The sequence below is a fragment of the Macaca thibetana genome, chromosome 5 (assembly GCF_024542745.1).
Source record: "Macaca thibetana thibetana isolate TM-01 chromosome 5, ASM2454274v1, whole genome shotgun sequence".
Taxonomy (NCBI): domain Eukaryota; kingdom Metazoa; phylum Chordata; class Mammalia; order Primates; family Cercopithecidae; genus Macaca; species Macaca thibetana.
In genome coordinates this window covers 157,388,472-157,409,322 of record NC_065582.1, presented here as the reverse complement: position 1 = coordinate 157,409,322, position 20,851 = coordinate 157,388,472, and the positions used below count along the sequence as shown (strand labels likewise).

Here is a 20,851-nt window from a genome sequence, read left to right as displayed (position 1 = left end):
CAAACATGTTCACATTAATGTTTGCAATCTATGTACATGGGATAGCTTTTCATTTATTTGTGTTTTCAATTTCTTTCAAACATGTTTTATGGTTTTCAGTATATAAGTATTTTACTTGTTTAAATTTACACCTAGAGTACTTAACTTTTTATTGCTATTTTAAACAGGATTGTTTTCCTAATTTTCCTCTCAGATAGTTTATTATTATAATATAGAAATATTACTGACTTTTTATGTTGATTTGGTATCCTGCAACTTCACTGAAATCATTGATCAGTTCTAGCAGCTTTTTGATGGAGTCTTTATGGTTTTTCTATATATAAGATTGTGTAATCAGCAAATAGAGACACATTTATTTTTTCCTTTTCTATTAGGATGATTTTTATTTCTTTCTCATCTAATTGCTCCAACCAGGACTTCCAACACTTTTTTGAAAAGAAGTAGTGAGAGTGGGCTTTCTTGCCTTGTCCCTGATCTTAAAGGAAAAGCTATACTTTTCACCACTGAGAAAAATATTAGCTACAAAGGACATGGCCTTTATTGTGTTGAGGTATACTCACTTTTTACCTAATCTGTTGAGACTTTTCATCATAAAAAGGGTTAAATATTGTCAAAAACTTTTCCTGCAACTACTGATAAAATCACATTTTTATCTTTCATTTCACTAATGTGGTATATCACGTTATTGATTTTCATATGTTGAAACATCTTTGCCTCCAAGAAATAAATATCACTTAATCATAGCAAATGATTCTTTTAATGTGCTGTTAAATTTGGTTTGCTAACATGTTGTTGAGGATTTATGCATCTATGTTCATCAGGGATATTGGCCTGTAATTTGTTTTTGTTGTAGTGTCCTTGTCTGTCTTTGATATCTGGGTAATGCTGGTTTTATAGATTGAATTTGAAAGTATTTTCTCCATTTCAGTTATTTTGAAAAGTTTGAGAATATTTGATGTTAGTTATTTAAATGTTTGGTAGAATACAGCAGTGAAGCCATCCAGTTGTGGACTTATCTGTAATGGGAGAACTTTTAATAATGATTCAGTCTTCTTACTTATTGCTAGCCTGTTCAGATTTTCTATTTCTTCATAATTCAGTCATGTTCGGTTATATGTGTCTAGGAATTTATAAATTTTTCTAGACCATCCAGGTTTTTCATATAACTGTTACGTTTTTGTAATATTTTTTGTTGTATTTCTAGGGTATCAGTTGGAATGTCTCTTCTTTCATTTCCGATCTTGAATATTTTCTCTTTTTTTTTCTCTTGGTAGTCTAAGAATTCGTCAATTTTATCCTTTTTTGAAAAACTATCTTTAGTTTTGTTGAATTGTCAAATTGCTTTTCCAGTCTTTATTTTGTTTATTTCTCTTCTGTTCGCTGTGATTCCCTGTTCCTATTATTTGAGCTTAGTTTATGCTTTTTTTTTTTCTAGTTTCTTAAGGTATAACATTGGATTGTTTTTTGAGATCCTTTCCCTTTTTAGAGGTAGGCATTTAGTACTATACATTTTCTTTTTAAAACTGCTTCTGCTGCATCCCATGAGTTTTGGTATGTTGTGTTCCATTTTCATTTGTCTCATGGAATTGTTTTATTGATTTTGTTTCTTCTGTGACTCATTTGTTGTTCAGTAGTATGTTGTTACTTCTACATATTTGTGTATTTTCCAAGGTTTATCCTATTACTGATTTTAGTTTCATGTCAGACAGCTACTTGTTATAATTTTAATTCTTTTTAATCTTTAAGATTTGTTTTGTGGCCTAACATATAATCTTTCCTTATAAATATTTGTATGAGTTTCAAAGGGATGTTGAATGGAATGTTCTATAGATGCCTATAAGTCCATTTGGTCCATGCATAATTCAATTCCAGTGTTTTCTTATTGTTATTTTTGTTTAATTTGTCCATTGTTGAAAGTAGGGTACTAAGGTCCCCTCCTATTATAGTATCACAGTCTGTATCTACCTCCAGATCATTTAATAATTGTTTTATGCATATAGGTGCTTTGATGTCAGGGGCATATATATTTACAATTGTGCTTTTCTCTTGGCAAAGTAACTCTTTTATCATTATGTGATAACCTTCTTTATCTCTTTTATACTTCTTGAGTTAAAGTCTATTTTATCTGAAATAGTTATAACAAACCATGTTTTTTTAAGGGGGGTTAATTTGTGTTGAATTTTTTTGTGTCCCTTCACTTTCCATCTGTGTGTTCTTATCAGTAAATTGGATCTATTGTAAGCAACCTGTTATTGATTTTATTTTTAATATTCATTAAGTCATTCTATATATGTTATTGGGGTATTTAATCTATTTATATTCAAGGTAATTACTGATAGGTAAGGACTTGCTACTGCCATTTCAGAACTTGTTTTCTGATATATTTTTTAAGTCCTATCTTTTTTTTTTTCATTTTTATTTTTTCCTTCGCGGTTTGTTTGATTTTTGTGGTGTAATGCTTTGAATTTGTGTGTGTGAGTGTGTTTGTGTGCAACTGCTATAGGTTTTTGCTTTGTGATAATCATGAGGTTTACATAAAACATCTCATCTTTATAACAAGCCGAAATGATACTTGAATCTGATAAGTTAATTTTAATGGAATATAAAAACTTTATACCTTCATTCTCTTCCTACTTTTTATGATTTTGAAGTCAGCATTTACAATTTCATTTTGTAATTTGTATCTGTTAACAATTTATAGTATTTATAGTTGTTCTCAATACTTTTATTTTTAACCTTCATAGTTGGAATAAATATGCCTTACGTACCACCCTTACAGTTTAATAATTATGAATATGACTGTATATTACTTGTATCGTTGAGTTTTTAAAATTTCACATTTGTTGTTGTTGTTCTTGTTAATTATCTGCCTTTTATGTCAGCTTAAAGAACTCCTTTCTGCAGTTCCTGTACAGCAGGCCTAATGGTGATTAACTCTCTTACCTTTTGTTTGGCAATGTTTTTATTTCTCTCCCACTTCTAAAGAACAGTTTTGCTGAGTTAAATGTTCTCGGTTGAGCTTACTGCTTCTTTATCTGATTGATCAAGTCTGCTGTTTAAGCTATCTACTGATTTTTTTCATTCAGTTTTTGTACCCATTATTTCTAGAATTTCTATTTGTATTGTTTCTTTTTCTGTGTCAAATGTTTCATAGTTTTCATTTTTAAATTTTATTTAATATTCTATGAATATTTTCTTATAGTCCCCTAAATTACCTTAAGGGAATTATTATGAATCCTGGCCAGTTATGTCATAGATCTCCATTTTTTAAGTCCATTATTAGAATCTTGTTGGTTTCTTTTGGTGATGTTATATTTTTCTGATTTTTCATAATCCTGTGTCCTTATATTTATGCCACTGCGTATAAGAAGACATCCACTTCTTCTGGCATTTGAACATGTTATTCGGTGGTGATAAGTCTGTACTATTTGCCTTAATTTTTAGAGAGGCCAGATGGTTGCAATTATGGACAGGCAAACTTTTGTACTGGGTTATCTATATATAAGATTATGTAATCAGCAAATAGAGACAGGTGTATTTTTCGCTTTCTATTAGGATGATTTTTATTTCTTTCTCATCTAATTGCTCCAGCTAGGACTTCCAATACTTTGTTGAAAATAAGTAATGATAGTGGACATTCTTGCCTTGTCCCTGATCTTAAAGGAAAAGCTATCTGGGTTATGTAGGTGGAACTGGTTGCTTCCTGTGCTCTGAGATTGAATGGTACTTCTGACTGTGCTCTGTGGTTCAGTGTGACTACTGGATAGATTCCGTTGTTAGGAGCAGCTTTTGGTTGAGTTCAGTGATCATCTCTAACTGGGAAGGGTTGCAGGTTGTCTTCCCTGTCTAAGTGATACTGTTGATTGACATCTGAAGTTGGGCAGGGCCGAATGTTTGGCTCTATGGCTGAGTAAGGTCTCTGGGGTTGCTGCTCAGGAAGGTGGGGAGAACAAGGTTAGAAGCTATGCTCCACAGATATGCATTGATTTAGGAGTGCCTTCTGGCCTAAGGTAGACTTAAGTAGAAAACAAAGGCTTGGAGGAGTTGCCATTCAGCAGCTGGGATTGGGCAAAGTCAGAGACTTCCTTCACAGATAATCACTCACATTCAGTTTCTTCCCAGCCTGGGGAGGACTAAACAAGAGCACTGGGGCTGTGTAAGGAAGATGGCTAAGGTCTCAAGCTTGGGAGATCTGTGGACCATCCCCCCATAGTGTGATGCTGTTGGCTAGTCTCTTTGGTCTGGTACTTCCATTGGTCAGGCTGCAGAACAAGAAGCAAGATCTGCGCACTGATTACTGCGCGCTCCATCCCCATTCTTTGTGTCAACCCACCCCAGGTGGTCTATCCCTACTGGTACTCCCAGTGTTTCCTATGAGATAATACAGGAATGAGCTTCTGGCAAAGGATTCTAGAATGTTGAGGAAGCTGTAATAAATATACACCTCTTATTCACTTTTTCCACTATAGAAACTGGATCCAGGGAACTTTTCTGTGTGTGGCACTGTGCCGATTTGGGGAAGGGCTGTGTTGTCAAAGAAAACTGTTCCTCCTACCACACAGATGTGTTTTTCTCAGTTCTTTTTTTTTCCAAGGACATAGCTTACCCTCACTCTCAAATTCGGGGATATTGACAAAGTTATTATTCGCTATGGATAGTTGCTAATTAGATTTCTGTGAGGGAAGGGTAGAGCCCGATGACTGATCTGCCACCTTGGTAATGTCATTAAAAAATTATTATTTAGATTTTATTCTACTTTAAAAACAAATATATGTTGCAGAAATTTTTAGGTGATATTCTCCTTAAAGTCATGGAAATCCCAAAATAAAACATGTTTTACAAGTATGACTACTATATATGTATATACAAGACACTATATATTCTAAATTGTTTCTCAGCAAGCTGTCACTCTATACAATTTATTTTTTCTGGCCAGTTAACTGTATAATGTGAACAATTTGATTATTACAACCCTATAAGACTAATTGATATGTGTAGGGAAGGCTCATTTAAAATAAAATTGGACAATAGGCTTAGATTGCCTCTCTTTTAAACATAAGCTCTACTAGAAAGACACCTTGATTTTTTAAATACAAATGTGATGTTGTCATATGCCTACCTTTATGACTCTTCAAAGACCCAAGCATTCCAATTGTTTTACTCTTGTAAGAGTTGAATTAAAATGCTAAAAGCAAGAGCAGATTCTATAGTAAGTGTCAAAATTCTTAATTATTCTATGTCACTAATTGGGGAAAAATACAAATGGGAAATTTCAGGGGCTTTTTATTATACTGATGACATGTATAGAAAATGTACCTCTGAATATAGTAATTGTCATTGAAAAGTATCATTAGTTAAATTTAATAGCATTTATTAAGCTTCCTAGATTAAAAACTTGGAAGTTAATAAACAATTATTCTACAATAAACATTATGTTACACATCTACTTCTAAATCACAAGTTTTAATGAATATATCATCAAAAATCTGACAATTTTTCATTCATCAGTAATTTTTCTCATGGATGGAGGACATGAATCTAGTAATGAGAGTTAAAATAATATTAGTTATATCTTAGTTTCTATCAATGCCAACGGCTTGAAGTTGAGAGTTTGACAGTTTTCCTCTGAAATTTCGGTTGCTAAAGTGTGCGCCTATCTCTGCCAAAACCTAACATTTATCATCTATTTTCTTTGTTGTTTATTACAATTTTAATCTCTAACTTTTAGGCTGTACATATCGCTTTCTTGGCTATTTAAAATTTCTATATTTTGTATATATGTAATTTATACAACCAAAAGATGGCAGTACTTCATCAACTATTCTTTAACTATAGTTCTTAATATTTATTTTTGTGAAGTCAAAATCTGCTGGATGTAATTTTTATATTTCAAAAGTGAAACTATATTCCACTTCAACAGCTGTTCAATAAATGTTTTAATTTTTGAACTCTAAATAATAATAGATTTCCTTTAAATATATATATATGTGTATATATATAATAAATCCCCATAATAATTTCAAATGGGGTGTCTCTGAATGGATATTTTAAACTCTCTTCTCCAGCACTTCTCTTGGATTTATTTGATTCATTGTGTATGAATCTCACTGAAGACAGATCTTGAAGGCCTGTGGAGGTACCTTTCTATTAATACAATGATCTTGATTTCATTTCTAAAAAATTGAAGCCTATGTCGGTGCTTTCAAATGTACCAAAGTGAGTCTGAACTTTTATCTATTGCATCAAGAGTTTTGGCTATAACTCTAACAAATAAAGTACACAGATATTTCTAATTAATATGACATCAATGTAATGAAAGAGATTTTTATGTTTAAATATAGCAGTACTGAAAGTCCACTGAATTTTTAATTGTATAATGATAATTCACTGAAAATTTTTATTTTTCTTGCTGCCTGTTATATTAAAAACTAATTTTCTCAGGCAATCTTTATCATCTTTCCTACGTCTTCTAGAACCAAAATATCACAATAATCAATTTTAGTGCTTTAACATTATAGTGCTTTAATTTAAATCACAAGTGATTTAAGCTCTTCGGAACTATACATAATTTTATTATCTAATCTCTAATGCCATGTCTTATAAGACATTTTGCCAATACTTTTATTACTATGTGATTTACCATGGAAGGACAAACTTCAAATATTGTGTACTTTAAGCTTCTTAGTAACCTCCACAGCCATAATATTCCTGTCAACTTGTCTGAATTTTAGAGAGTTTTTTTTTTCCCAAGTATACATCCCTGACTTTTCTTAGAGTATTTAGTTTATTAAATTTGAAATTCTAAATTCTCGTTCTGTTCTTTTGAGATGTAAGTTTTCTCCCAGCCTTTTGCCAGTTTTACAACCCAAGAATGTCTTCCCAGGGGTCTGGGAACCAACCTTTTGAAATGTAATCATCAAGGAAGACAGAGCCCCTATCTTCTAGTCTGTAAGAGGATAGGAGTCTGACTTAAATAAGTGCCAACGAGGCTACACAATTGGACTAATCCTGTCAGCTCCCTCTCTCTAATGTCCTCTAACACTTTTTCATTAGCCCACCCCAGTGCATAAAAACTCTCCCACCTTTTACTTCAATAGAGTTGAGTTTGATTTGTCTCCCTTATTGCAATAGTCTTGACCTTTATTGCAATAGGCTTAAAGTCTTCTTGTCTTTTTAACTCTGTCCAGTGCAATTTGGGGAGTGTGGGGGTGTCTCCATTACTTTGTACTGTCGAAACTGCTGGAAGAAAACATGCCACAAAAGTATCCCAGTGATTTTATTTTATTTTTTTCAGTGCTTCTAAGATAAAAGAAACTAAAGCTCTTCTTTTCTTCTTGTTTTTTTTCTTATAAAAAACAAAACCCTCGTTGATAATTGAGTATGAGCAGTTTCAAGAGCATGTTAAGGTAGGATCTTGGTTGCTCTTGACAGTGGTGTCTATTTTTTCACCTTGTTTCTCAACTTCTTCCATAACTTCATGGAATTATCTTTCATCAAGAAGTCATGGTGAAGATTGGCAACTTTTATTGGGGAAAAATGCATCATATAACAAAATCTTTCTTGAACTTAGGTAAGTGGCACTGATAAGAAGGGTACTACATAGAGAGACCAGTCACAATTTGAAACATTCAAGTTTTGTGAAGTCCAAACCTATAATCTGGGAATCCTCATTATGGAAAATAATACAACATTTTGAATATAACAGTTATTGGTGCTACATGCAGGGCCTTCAAATGGGCCTAGATAAATGAAGTTCCCTGCAATTTAGGCTGCATTATCTCCTATGTAATCCTGGAATGCAGCTACCTAAATTAATCAGTGGTAGATTAGAATACGAGGAAAAACAGCCATGCATGAAAGCACACACACTCACGAACACACAAGAATAGGATGACTCTGTAGTAAGCAGTTGATCTAGAGCCTAAGTCAGAATTCAGAATTAACAGAATCTCTGGGTTGGGATGTAAATTAAATTCAGAATTCAGAACCCAAAGCAGATCTCAGAGCAAAGCGGATGAAAGATGTGAGATAAAAACAATTACCAAGATTCATGTGAAATAATCAATGTATTCCCTTTTCTGTCCATTCTTTTGAGTATTTTCCTAGACGATGACTGTATTTTATAGTTGGGGTGAGATCAGGAAACAGATTTGAGCTGATTAAAGACTTTAAACTATAAATACCTAACAAGAAAAAGTATGAACATGTATAAAAGTACATTGAACATATAAGAATACATTTATATGTGTGTATGGTGTGTATGTATAATTATATATACTAAATAATATTCCTTGGTCAACTCTCTCCCATCCAAGAGCACAGGAGACGCACCATGCTTCTTTGTTCTTTTCTATCTCATCCTCTTTAATCACAGGATGGTGGAAATAGTGACAAGTAAGACTTTGCCAGCGTCCTGCTTTTGCTTTAGTTTTCTGTTTGTTTGTTTTTCAATTTTGAGAGACATTGATAGGAAGTTTGGGGTGGAGGATGAGTAAAGGATGAACAAAAATAAAAAGCAGTTGTTAGTGAGCACAGAGATAACTGAAACAGCCAACATGGGCCTTTTAACCAAATATGTGCTCCTTGGAAAGACTCATTTTTATATATTAAAGTGCGTTGTCATACTATTTATTTTTATTTAGACAAAAGCATTTGAGATCCTTATTGCAAATAATCATAATATCTAATTTTTTTAAAAAAATTATAAACTGAAACTCAAAGAGTGTGTATAAATGTAAAAAGAGAGAATTAAGTATCTAAGATAGATTTGGAGGGTAAGTTCTCTGACTGCCCTTCCTCAGCTTCTGACTTCATTTTGCCTCCCTCACAATTACGACATTAACACTTTTCATTTCTCACTCTGCTTTCAGATACAGTACTCTGTTGATACAAAAGGTAAGAGTAACCTAATCCAGTATCAAAATCAGGAGGGAATTCTGAATTTTGTTTTAGCTATCTAGATGCTTCTTTTCCCTTTCTAAAAATGTAAGAATGGTGGCCTTTCTACTTTATGGAACAGTGTAGAGACATTACTGTGTCTTTGGAGATTGATAAGGGATCCATAAAAATTGATACACACATGGGTGGATAATAACTGAGTAAAGGATTTCTTCACACAATTAGTCTTAAGGTAATCGATTTTCAGACTCTCAACTTTCACATATGCTATTTTCAAAAGCCAATCTAAGAGTGCTGTGGTACAGTGCTATGATGGAGATGCAACTTCCCCTTGCTCATCTTTCTTCCTTAACTTTGAAAACACACACACACATACAAACACATATACATATACACATCTCTCACCATGCTTAAACTTTAACTCCGAAGCATTTTTGTAGTCACAAATGTGTCTCCGTATCGTCAAACAGAGGAACATTTCGATATATGGACTAGGCAAAGAGGCTCTTGCAAGTCAGATTGTTTCCAAGTGTTTACTCTCAATAAATCCAGGAAGTCCTAATTAAATCATCAGCAGACATTCTGTGCAATGAAAATTTCATAGGAACTAAACAAGTGATTGGGGCACAATTATACATAATTTCTTTTGAAGATACATGCATCAAAAATCAAAGAACTCTGGTTTTTGCAACCATGATAGAGGCATAAGGAACGGTTATAATCCCATGTTTATAACAGCTAGCACGTGAACGTCTGACAGCACAAACAATATGTTAGTATGTAAAATGTCATTTCTAAAAAGCTTGTTGGAGCTTTTTATTTATTTTTTTTAAGTGATGTTAGGAGATTCTTCCAATCTGGTAGTAGATATTTTTATAGAACCTTATGCCCACCCATATTTTTTATGAAATGATGAAACTCCTTTCTAGACTTTCTTCCTTCTCATAAAGGTGATTTGGGAACAAAAAGGAAATGTAATTAACTGCCACCAACCAGACACAGGGGAAAATCGTTATGAAAATGAGTGACAACATTAATTATTTAATTTGCTTAGAATTTTTCAATGTACTTTGTTTCTAGAAATTATTTCAGCTTAGACATGGGAATGTATGTCTTGACTGTAATTACTCGTGACATTTATCGTAGATGTTTAAAATGTTGGTATTTTTTCCTTCCACTTAAATGTGGCCTTCAGATCACATTAATCTGCCTTAATCAGACTGTAGACATGGTTAAAGTATTATTCCTGGGATCAGGGTCATTGCCAAAATGAGGTGAGTTGCTTGCCTGGACCACTTACCCAGTGTAAGTGGCTGCCAAAGAGAATTGTACTTGAAAGGAGGCCATGTTCACAGAATTCCCACGGACTTCTTTGAATAATGTAATTTTAATTTTAATGTTCTTCTGAAAAGAGGCTGAAAGGATCAGTGCCCTGTACCTATTCCAAAGTTCCAATGCTAGCACAGTACTGCTGAAAGCACACTAGACGTGAAGTGGACCTTGTTTGGAAGTGATTAGAGGGCAGTTTTTAGAAGCAAAGATGTAATCATGTCATTTGCCTTAAAAAAATAAAATCCCGTACCAGAACCTTATTATCTTTTGGATAAAATACCAAGGATTTATTTAGCATTCAAGAAGTCAGAGACTTAAGCGGGCATGTCCCTGCCCAACATTTCAATCTCAAGTTTCACTGTCTCTCCTCTTGGTCTTTTTAGTGGACTTTAACATTTTTAGATTCATGTATAATAGTTGTACATCTTTCGGGGTACATGTGATATTTTGATACCTGTTTACAATGTGTAATGGGGATATTCATCATCTCAAATATTTATCTTCCGTTTGTGTTGAGAGCATTACAAATCTATTCTAGCCATTTTGAAATATGCAACAAATTATTGTTATCTCTAATTTCTCTATTATTAAATACTAGAACTTATTCCTCATCTAAAAGTATTTTTTTGTGTCTCTTAACCAACCTCATTACTGGACATTTTGGCTCCTTTCTGGTCTTTGCCATATGCTCTTATTCCCCAGGACCTTCAAGTAGACAGCTTCCTCAGCCAGAAATATTCTAAAATGATTTTGAATTAGTCTCCACATTAGTGACATTTCTCCAGAAAGCCTTCCTGTATTCTAGGTTTATTTGTATTTGTTTTTGGATCCTAAAGCCTTTTTATGCGGCTGAGGCAGTAAAGGGATGAGAACTTGGCAACTAATATTTATGGAGCTCTGACTATATGTCAGGCATTCATTAACTCTTTTAGTCATTACAACAACCACTTGAGGTTGATGCCAACATATTATTATCTCAATTTTCAAACTAAATATCAGACCCTGGTTGTAGTAACTGGTCCAAGGTGACAAATCTAGTAAGTCGCAAGTAATTACTTCATGCCTGCATGTCTTTGTTACTAATTCTTTATCTCTGAGGGAGCAGTGAATAGAGTCTGTCTTCCTCATCTTTGTGTATATCTTGAGGCTTGGTAGAGCACATAATTAATAAATATGTATAAGATGATAGAATTATGCAGATAATATGATGGTGAGACAGCTTTTTTGCATATCATAAAGAGTGTCATGAAATATTGAAAAACTTTCTGGTAAGAATTGCACATTTGTACTTGGTTCTAATTAGAACAAATAAAAGAAAGACGTGTACTTAGCTGAGGAAGCTGTCAATGTAGCTTAATCCCAAAGAGTAGTAATTAAATACATGATTCTTAGAAAGGTAATTGTGTGAAATAGGTGAGCTAGTACTTATAGCATTGTTGGTGGGGTTAATTATTAGCCTTGCTTTATTGACACTACTAGATTTAAAAAATGTAAAAAAAAAAAAGGCTTCTAAAGTTACCTTCTCTCAATAATATAGGTAATCTTACTGTTTTCTAACTTGCCTTTAATTGAATATTTTTGTTGCCTAAGAAAGAAACAAAACAATACTATCATAATAATCACAGTCATTAAACAGAAAGGAGAAAATACACACAAGCAGTAATAAATAAAGTGGTGACCAGACACAATGCAACCATATAACCACTGTTGAAATTTGGCTGTATTTATTTTCCTGTTATCTAACAGGCATATTGAATTACTGTAAATGTGGTGTTTGAATCAGCCTGTTTATTTGGGAGGCCCAGACAACCTGAAATCTATTTCAAAACTGTACGCCTGGAAATATTGCAGCACCAAAGGTTGATGGTTTATATCAGCATTTCCTGGAGATTTATTTAAAAACAAATGTTAAGAACTAATTCTTTATCAATGCCAATGTCAAAGCAATAGATTTCTGGGTATGTTTTGTGCTTGGCTAATGTTAAAAAGAGGAAGTGGAAAAGTGTATTTTCTTTCATGTACAATTTTCTAAACAATGCAATTTTCATAATATTTTATTTAATATTGATGGCTGGATTAAATATTAATAGTCTAATGGAGTCTTTTTCTTTCAATTTGAAATTAATCATTAGTGTCTTTACTTGATTACTACTACTATTATAGGTTTTTTGAAACACTAGACATATTAAACTATATGTATTTTATCTCTTTCTTTATATACAGATAGATATATTAGTTTGACGGTTTATTTTTAATGCCTGAAAGTTATGCTGTGATTCTGTTGTAGTTTGAAGGTGAGGTATTTGTGGTCAGTTGTGAATTTTCTTCCAAATGCTTTTTAACATTTTTAAGTTGAAACTTTATTTTCTTAGGACACCGAATTTCATTGTCTGAACAACTTTTCTCCCATTTTGTAGAAATGTCAATAAAGTCTAGACTTCTGTAGGAATTCTAGTTTGCAATCAGAGTTACCTTTCTACCATATAGCAACAAAAGCTCTCCTTCAAGCAATTTAGAAAGGCATTTCGAGACAACAGGCAGCAAGATAGTTTCTCTCAGTATAGGCAGTATTCTATTGGTAAGTGTTTTATAAGGCTGTGTATCTAGACAAATAATACTTCTATATAGAGTTTTTAATTTGTTCTGCAGACACACAAGTATAGTCATACTATAAAGTGTAAAACATCTATTTTCAAATTTCTAATAAATGTAAAGTCAAGGACAAAATAGTAAGACATGTACATTAAAGAACATTGAACACAACTAAAATTTATATGAATAGTAACTTTTCCCAATTTTATTTTAAAAATATAAAGCTGTATTGATAATGTTTTAAAAAAATTATCTTTAACAGATGATTAAAAATTATATTAATTCTTTATGAAAATATTTTTAAATGATAGCAAAGTAATTATATAGTTGCCAGCTTTCTAGGCAACTGGAATTGTGTGAAATGTGGGAGAAAAAAAGTAAGTAGTTGAACAATTCTAATTGAACAAAGCATTTTTGAGGTCTCTGAACAGACGAAGCAATATAACATGATAATTAAAATGAAATTGACAAAACAGGTCTGGAAAAATCCCCAGAGGTCTTTGTGATTGATTATGTATTTTCCTTTATATATTTTAAATTTTATTTATGATGTTTTCTTTATTATAAAATACTCAAACAAAAATATACAAAACAATATAAAACCACTGTATTTTTATACTATTTCTGAATTTTTTAAGTAAAAGGAACAGGATAAAACATATAAATTTGAATTTCCCCTTCCTTTCCCTTATATTATACAGAACCAACCAATAATAAAAATGAAATTCCGATTGTTGATTCTATTACTAGATAGGAATATATCTATAAGCAATATGTATTGTTGATTGCACATGTTTGATTTTTTTGAATTTATTTTTCAAAAATGGAGTTTCTGTCACCCAGGGTGGAGTGCAATGACACAATCATAGCACACTTCCACCTCTAACTCCTGGGCTGTAGCGATTCTCTCGCCTCAACCTCCTGAGTAGCTGGGACTACAGACATGCTCCACCATTCTCAGCTATTTATTTTTATTTTTATTTTTACTTTTGAGATAGCGGCCTTGCTTTGTTGTTCAGGTGGGTCTCGAACTCTTAGCTTTAAGTGAACCTTCCACCTTGGCCTCCCAAAGTGCTGGGATTATATACATGAGCCATGGAATAAGCCAATGTTTCATTTTTATGTCAAAGTTATTGTAAGTTTGCACTTTAATTGTACTTTTAATAAGTTAAGTTCTAGGTCTGTTTATATTGTTATAAATAGATCTAATTTTTACAATTTCATTTGGTTCATAGTGTTTGATAACATAAATAGATAACCATGTATTCATACAATTTTTTCCTGCTATTCATTGATGACATATACAGTTTTTAAGTCTACAAATAATAAGGCAAGGTCTTGTCTCTGCCTCCTGAGTACTTATGTACAAGTGTTTCTCGGGAGCTTGATGCCTATTTGCTGATTCAAACTTTATAATCTTTTTTTTTAAGCTTTATTAGCTGCTGGAAAATTGATTTCAAAAGATGGACATATGTTTAGTCTAATCAGTAGTATAAGAGCATTCTTGACTCGGAACATTACCAAAGGCAATGCTACTTAATGTGAAAGCTTTTTGTTTTGTTTTGTTTTTAAATTTTATATTACATGTGCAAGTCTTACTGTGACATTTAACTTAAATTTTGAAGCAGACAAATGTATTAATCATTTAATGTAAATGTTCTTAATTTGTCACATATGTGGAATTATTTCTACGCAACAGCTCAACATAGTATTCTTTGCCTGTAATCCCAGCACTGTGGGAGGCCTAGGTGGATGAATAACTTGAGGTCAGGATTCGAGCACTCTAGCCTGGGTGACAGAGAGAGACTTTGTCTCAAAAAAAAAAAAAAAGAAAAAAAAGGATTATCTTATATAGTATAATAATAGATGAATAATTAATTAGATGAATATATGAATGTATAAAGTGTGTGTGTTTGCAGAGAATCTTCCCCACTCACCTGCTAATTTAATAACTTTTTGTAATAATTTCTGACATAATGTATATCAATTTTCCAGTTTTGTTTTTCTGTTTCATGAATGTATGGACTTGTGGTTTTCTAGTTTGTCTGTTTCTTTCAAAAAAATGTCTTTTGAATTATGATTGAAATAGCATTGAATTTATTGAGTAATTGAATTGTTTTAAACATTGAGTACTCACATCCCTGCATATAATTATTGATTCATCATTGAATTGCATATTTTGTCAAGTACCATTTGGTAATTATTTTATTAGATTAATATTTAAGTAACATTTGGGAGTAATTATTATCATATTTTATCATATGATATATAATGTTTTTACTGTTGATGTATAGAAATGCTACTGCTTTTGTTTTTATCGATTTTTTTCATTCAATCAACCTTGTGAAACTCAGTATGTTTTTAAATAGTTGCTGACAGATTTGTTTGAATTTTCTATATACCCAACTGTATTTCCTACAAATAATAATTATGTTCTTTCTTTTTTTATGACGTTTTTCTTAAGTTATGTTCTTAAGTATGTTATGTTCTTACTCTACTGGATGAGACTTTCAGGATAATATTGTGGAGTAAATCAATTATAGATATATTTGATCTGCTTTTTTCAAACTCCAGTTATTTTTTAACTCACCATTTATTTATTTGTGTTGTTTTCATCTGCTAATTCAGCCAAATTAATTAAACTTTTAAAATCATATTTTATTTTTTCCCAGTTGTAAATGTTTATATTTTATTTATAATTTTACATGACTACTTTTTATTTATTTTTTATTTATTTATTTTTTTAAGGAGTTACAATAAAAATCTTTATTTAGGTTTGGTCAGTACAGGTAAGATATACTGGAGTCACAGAGCAATATGCATTAACAGGATACAACAGTTCATAAAAACTGAGTAACTATGCACACAAATTTCTTAAACATTCAGTCACCTAAAGAGAAAATGCACAGATGTATGGTGGAAAAAACTGTATCTAACACTGAAACTACTACAGGACTCCATCAATGAGTCCAACTTTTAGTGATAAAAAACTACTGTACTGGGCAAACTTGGCAGTCATAAACCCACATCTACTCTAACAAGTCTGAATGGTGCATAAGTACAGTAACAGCATGAGGAAGAATGCCCTTACACAGCACAGGTTCTAAACAGACATAGATTTATACAGACGTCATTGTGTTATATTTTAAGGAAAAATTTCCTTTACAATTTCACATTAACTCATATAAAAATAACTTGACCCTACAAAAAATGTTCTTTTAGCAACATTCAAAGTAATTAACTGTTACAATTTCCAAAGTGGCAGAGGTATTGAAGCAAAAAAAAAAAAAAAAAAAAAAAAAGAGAAAAAAAAAAAGAGAAAACAACAACAAAAAACCAAAACGTACACCCACAAAAAGGCAAATTGTGACAAAAGTTTGCATTAATTTTCTGGAAAGTATCCTCTCCCAAATTAAATGACACTGTATAAAAATTTGCTGAAAAAATATTACAAAACTGAACCCTGTACATTTACACTTGAGTCCAAGCCATTCGGAACGTGGCGGGAGCCCACAGTTCGGTTACCTTTCCCACTCACTGCTTTCTCCTCTTGAGGGTCATGATTGGAATCTGTGTCATTTGATTGGTGTGTGAGAGAGTTTTCACTGCCCGTGGGAGAGTCTACACTTTCATACCCCGCACTGAGTTGATTTACGTAACCACTACCTCCTCTGCCAGTTCTCTCCTCTGAGCTGTTGGAGGACTTATTACCATTCCCTGGAGAAGAAGGAAAATCATCTTCGGTTGTGTTGCCCTCCCTGTGAAATCCAGACCCAGACATCCTCTGGCGGGAGGAGCTACCATTACTTGGTCCGTTTGTCAGACGACTGCAGTCTTTACTTGTGGCCTCCAACTGTTCTACAGGTTCAGAAGCTGTAGTCCTGCTGGTACTTGGGGCAGAGGCCTGAGACTGCTGCTGCTGGTACTGAGCCAACTGCTGGCATGTCTCCTTCAGCTGCTGCTGCAGAACGAGAATGGTACTCTGCATACCCTCTACTTCTTCATCAAGCTGGATGATGAAGCCATTCAGTTCATCCTGACTGCTTTTAAGCTCCTCACTATATTTCTTCTGTAACGCCAACTCTGCTTCAAGTTGTGCACTACGTCCCTGGGACAGCTGCCTTCCAAGCTCTTGATTCTCCTGGATAAGCATTCGACACTTCGCCATTAACTTTTCCCCTGTTTGGCTATCAGGCGTAAACTTCCAGGCACTCAGTTCATTTTGGGCTTGTTCCAGTTTGTCTTTAGTCTGTTCCAGTTCACCTTTCATTTTTAGGAAAAACAAGTTGATCGCTGGGTCTACCATTGTTGATCTCAGTTGGGCAACGCTCGGCTGCTGGACTTGCTTGAGGTACTGTCTTGCATCTCTTGTTCCTTGGTTGCTAGTCGCATTACAAGGATGTTTTCCCTGCGTGCTGACTCCTGCTGTTGTTGCTTTAGTTTTTCTTCAGACTCTCTTAGGCCAGTTACATCATTAGAATTAAGATCTGTGTACTTGCCCTCCAAAGCTTGTACATATGCTTCATATTGTTTCCATCTTAGAATTAACTCATCTCTTGCCATAACTTTGAAGTCTGTTTCACTCAGTCGAACCTTCTTGGGAAGAGGTTCTTCGTTGGTCATCTTGAATCCTCTTCAGGCAGAAGCCAAGCCGGCGCCGCCAGTCGCATAGGCCGAGGCCGAGGCCGCGCTGCTTGCCCTGCCGCCCGGGCCCCCGCGCAGCCGGACAGCTCTGCCGCCTGCCCCGCCGCAACGCCAGCGCTCCCCTTTATTTGTGGGTCTCGCTGCCACAAAATGGCGCTGAGGGAGGACTACTTTTTAATATGCATGCACGAATTAACCAATGTCGAGGTAATCCACTTTATTATTCTGACAAATAATAAAGTTTAACTACCTTCCTCTCACAACTTCACTACTTTAATTTGATCTTATTGACAACAATCATAATGACTCTATCTCCCATTTTTTCAGATGAGCAAATACTTAGATTTACTAATAGGTGTACAGAAATTTTCATTCACCAAAACTTCTTCTAGCATGGTTTATTCCAAGTTTGATTTCTTTGTTGATAAAATAAACCTTTAAAATTTTGTTCATTCCCTCAATAATTCAAAGATTTGAACTATCACATACTGATTGCACTAAAAAAGTGTTGTATTTAACTCATAAGTTAAATTTAAATATTAACTGACTCAACTAATATTTTTCAGTATCTTCTGTATGCCAGGTATTGATGTAGGTGCTAGGGCTGTAACATTGAACCAAAAGGCAGAGCTATCTACAAAGAGCTTATAATCAATTGAGTCATTATAAAATAATAAGATGTATAATAGTGTATGCCTGATTCTTATTAGGAGAAATAATAAATAAGGGTAGAGAATCCCTGGGCACAAGAGAAGCAATGCCATTTTAAGACAAGATGACTGAGGGAAATCTACTTGATAACAAGGCATATGAGTGAAAACCTGATAATGTAAGAGCGAGCCATGCAGTGATAGAAGTGCATAAAGCATTGCAGAGAGGTTGAATAAGATGGGGAAAGCTTCTGATCATTGAGGAGGAAGACGACAGTTACAAGTTGAGTGTGGTTGAAGTGAAGTAAAGTAGTGTAGAGGAGAGAGTAGAAGAATTAATAGAAGTTGAGTTCAGAAAGGCTTTAGCTTTTGAGACCATGTAGGCCCAGTTCAGTGCCTAAGGTGTTTGGCTGCTAGAGGAGTGACATGAGAAGCCATTCAATCGTTTTGGAAACTGGAGGGAGTTGATCTGATTGTCATTCCAAGAAATGGTTTTATTTTGCACATTTTTAGCGTATGGTGAGAGAGGAACATCTAAGGGGATATGAACAGTGGATGTTTGGAGATATAATTCTGTAGCACAGGGAGGAATCAGGGTTGGACCAGGGTTGAAAAAGATTCAGTACGTAGAAAGTTGCTGAAGGACAATAAGGGTGTAAGAATACACAATATGGACGTTTGAAGATAGGGGAACAGAGGATAATGGACAGGAAACATCAGTGCTCACGTGTTGTTAAAGGACGTGGAAGCCATGAAGGAGTCAAAAAAGAAATTGACAGGTTTGCCTAATTATTCTCCTACTATTGTCTAAATTATTTTCATCTCTTCACTCAAGTGTTCTGTTTATTATTATTTGCAATAATAATTTTATATATTTATGGGAAATGAATGATATTCTCTTATATGTTTACATGATGTAATGATTAAATGGAATCGTCTTTTTTTGTTGTTTTATACTGTTTCTTCTCTTACACACTCTACGCTTTCTCTTCACTTTCTAAACTTCTGTGACAGGTTTTCTCAGCTACCTGGTACCTACGAATTTGCAGCTGCCACACTCCTCAATTATTGCTAATAATTCCATGTGCTAGCTCTCACTCCACACCTTATTTCAAACTTTTATTATAAGAGTTTTTAATAACATTGGCCATTTTATAACTCAATCCTTTATAGATTATCTTCTCCTTTTGTTCTAGAGCATTAACTTTTAGGTAGTTTACCACAAAGACATAAATAGAATTTACAAATTTTCTTCATAGTTCTCTCTTTGCTCATTTACAAAATTATATTTTATTAATTGATATAAACTATGTAAACAACAAATCCTCAATTTTTCAAGCTGAAAACTGGGGGATTTTCTAAATTTCCTTGTTTTTCATTTCCCACATTTAGTCCATACCTACTTTTTTTCATTCTGCCTTGGAAGTAATTCTCATATCCTTTGCGTCTCTCTTTCTTCACCCTAGCACCCATCTGTTTAGGGTAAAATTTCCCATAGCTTGTATTATAGGCCACTAATTATTTGATTCTTAATAAAATGTTATGTAAAAATGATTTACCTATTTTAAAAAAGGAAGAAAAAGAAAACAAAATTTGGGAAGTGCATTAAACAAACAGATGTATTTCTTAATTGTAGGATACTTTTAGAATACTTTGTGAATTGCCAAGAGCCGCGTAAAGTATGACGTATTTTACAGAACCTCTTTCTTGCTGACAATCTCACAGGTAAATTATTCTGCTCAGAGCACACTGTGAAACTCTGAATACCAGAATTTGTTGCAATAGCCTCCGATTTGCTGTCCTTTCAGAGTGGCTTCCCCAAAACTTTCTAAAGTTTTAGACTAATTCGTAAATCTGATTATTTACTCCCTGTGTTTTAAGCCACTCAAATGGCTCTTTATTGCTTGTTCAGGATAAAATCTAACATCTTATGTGATCCAGACTTTGTCTAGTGTTCTCATTTCATTCCGCTACTCTCTGTTAAGCACGCTGACCTTCAACCATATTGAACTATTTGAAATTCCTGAACTCACTCTGTTTTTCTCACATCTCCATAACATTCATATATATGTATATATTTTTACCTTTTTATAAAACAGCTTTGTCCCTCCTTTCCTGTTGGCTAAGTTCCATTCATTGCTGCGTATCTATTGTTTCTTGGGAATATGTTCTACTTTCCTCCTTGCAACTCGAGAATGGTTTGTGTTTTTCTGTTGTACTCATAACTCCCAAGCATATGCCATCCATTATACTCACATGAAAACTTTTTTAGTAGAGTCTCATAATATTTTGTTAATGTGTCTTTTTCTTCAATGGAAGTAATTTCATAAAACAAAACCTGGTATTCATGTGGAATGAATGGAGCCTATATAGAGATATATATATATATATATAAATAAAATATATATGTGTGTGTGTGTATATATGCGTATGTGTATATACATACAACACATATATACAAAATTTGTTGGTCGGGCATGGTGGCTCATGTTTGAAATCTCAGCACTTTGGGAGGCTGAGGCAGCCAGATCACCTGAGGTCAGGAGTTCGAGACCAGAATGGCCAACATGGTGAAACCTGATCTCTACTAAAAATACAAAAAAAAAATTACCGGGCGTGGTGGCCTGTACCTGTAGTTCCAGCTACTTGAGAAGCAGAGGCATGAAAATCGCTTGAACCCAGGCGGCCGAGGTTGCAGTGAGCCAAGATTGAGCCACTGCACTCCAGTCTGGGCA

At 33.7% G+C, this 20,851-nt stretch overlaps 1 protein-coding gene across 1 annotated transcript; it reads right to left on the bottom strand.

Annotated features, from left to right (window-relative positions):
• Positions 1-15,560: 15,560 nt before the first annotated feature.
• Positions 15,561-17,562, bottom strand: LOC126954515 (pre-mRNA-splicing regulator WTAP-like). Its single transcript, XM_050790020.1, is given in 2 exon segments — positions 15,561-17,181; positions 17,184-17,562. Coding segments are annotated over 2 exon segments (1,173 nt in total). The 5' UTR covers positions 17,446-17,562; the 3' UTR covers positions 15,561-16,270.
• Between the last annotated feature and the right edge of the window lie 3,289 nt (positions 17,563-20,851).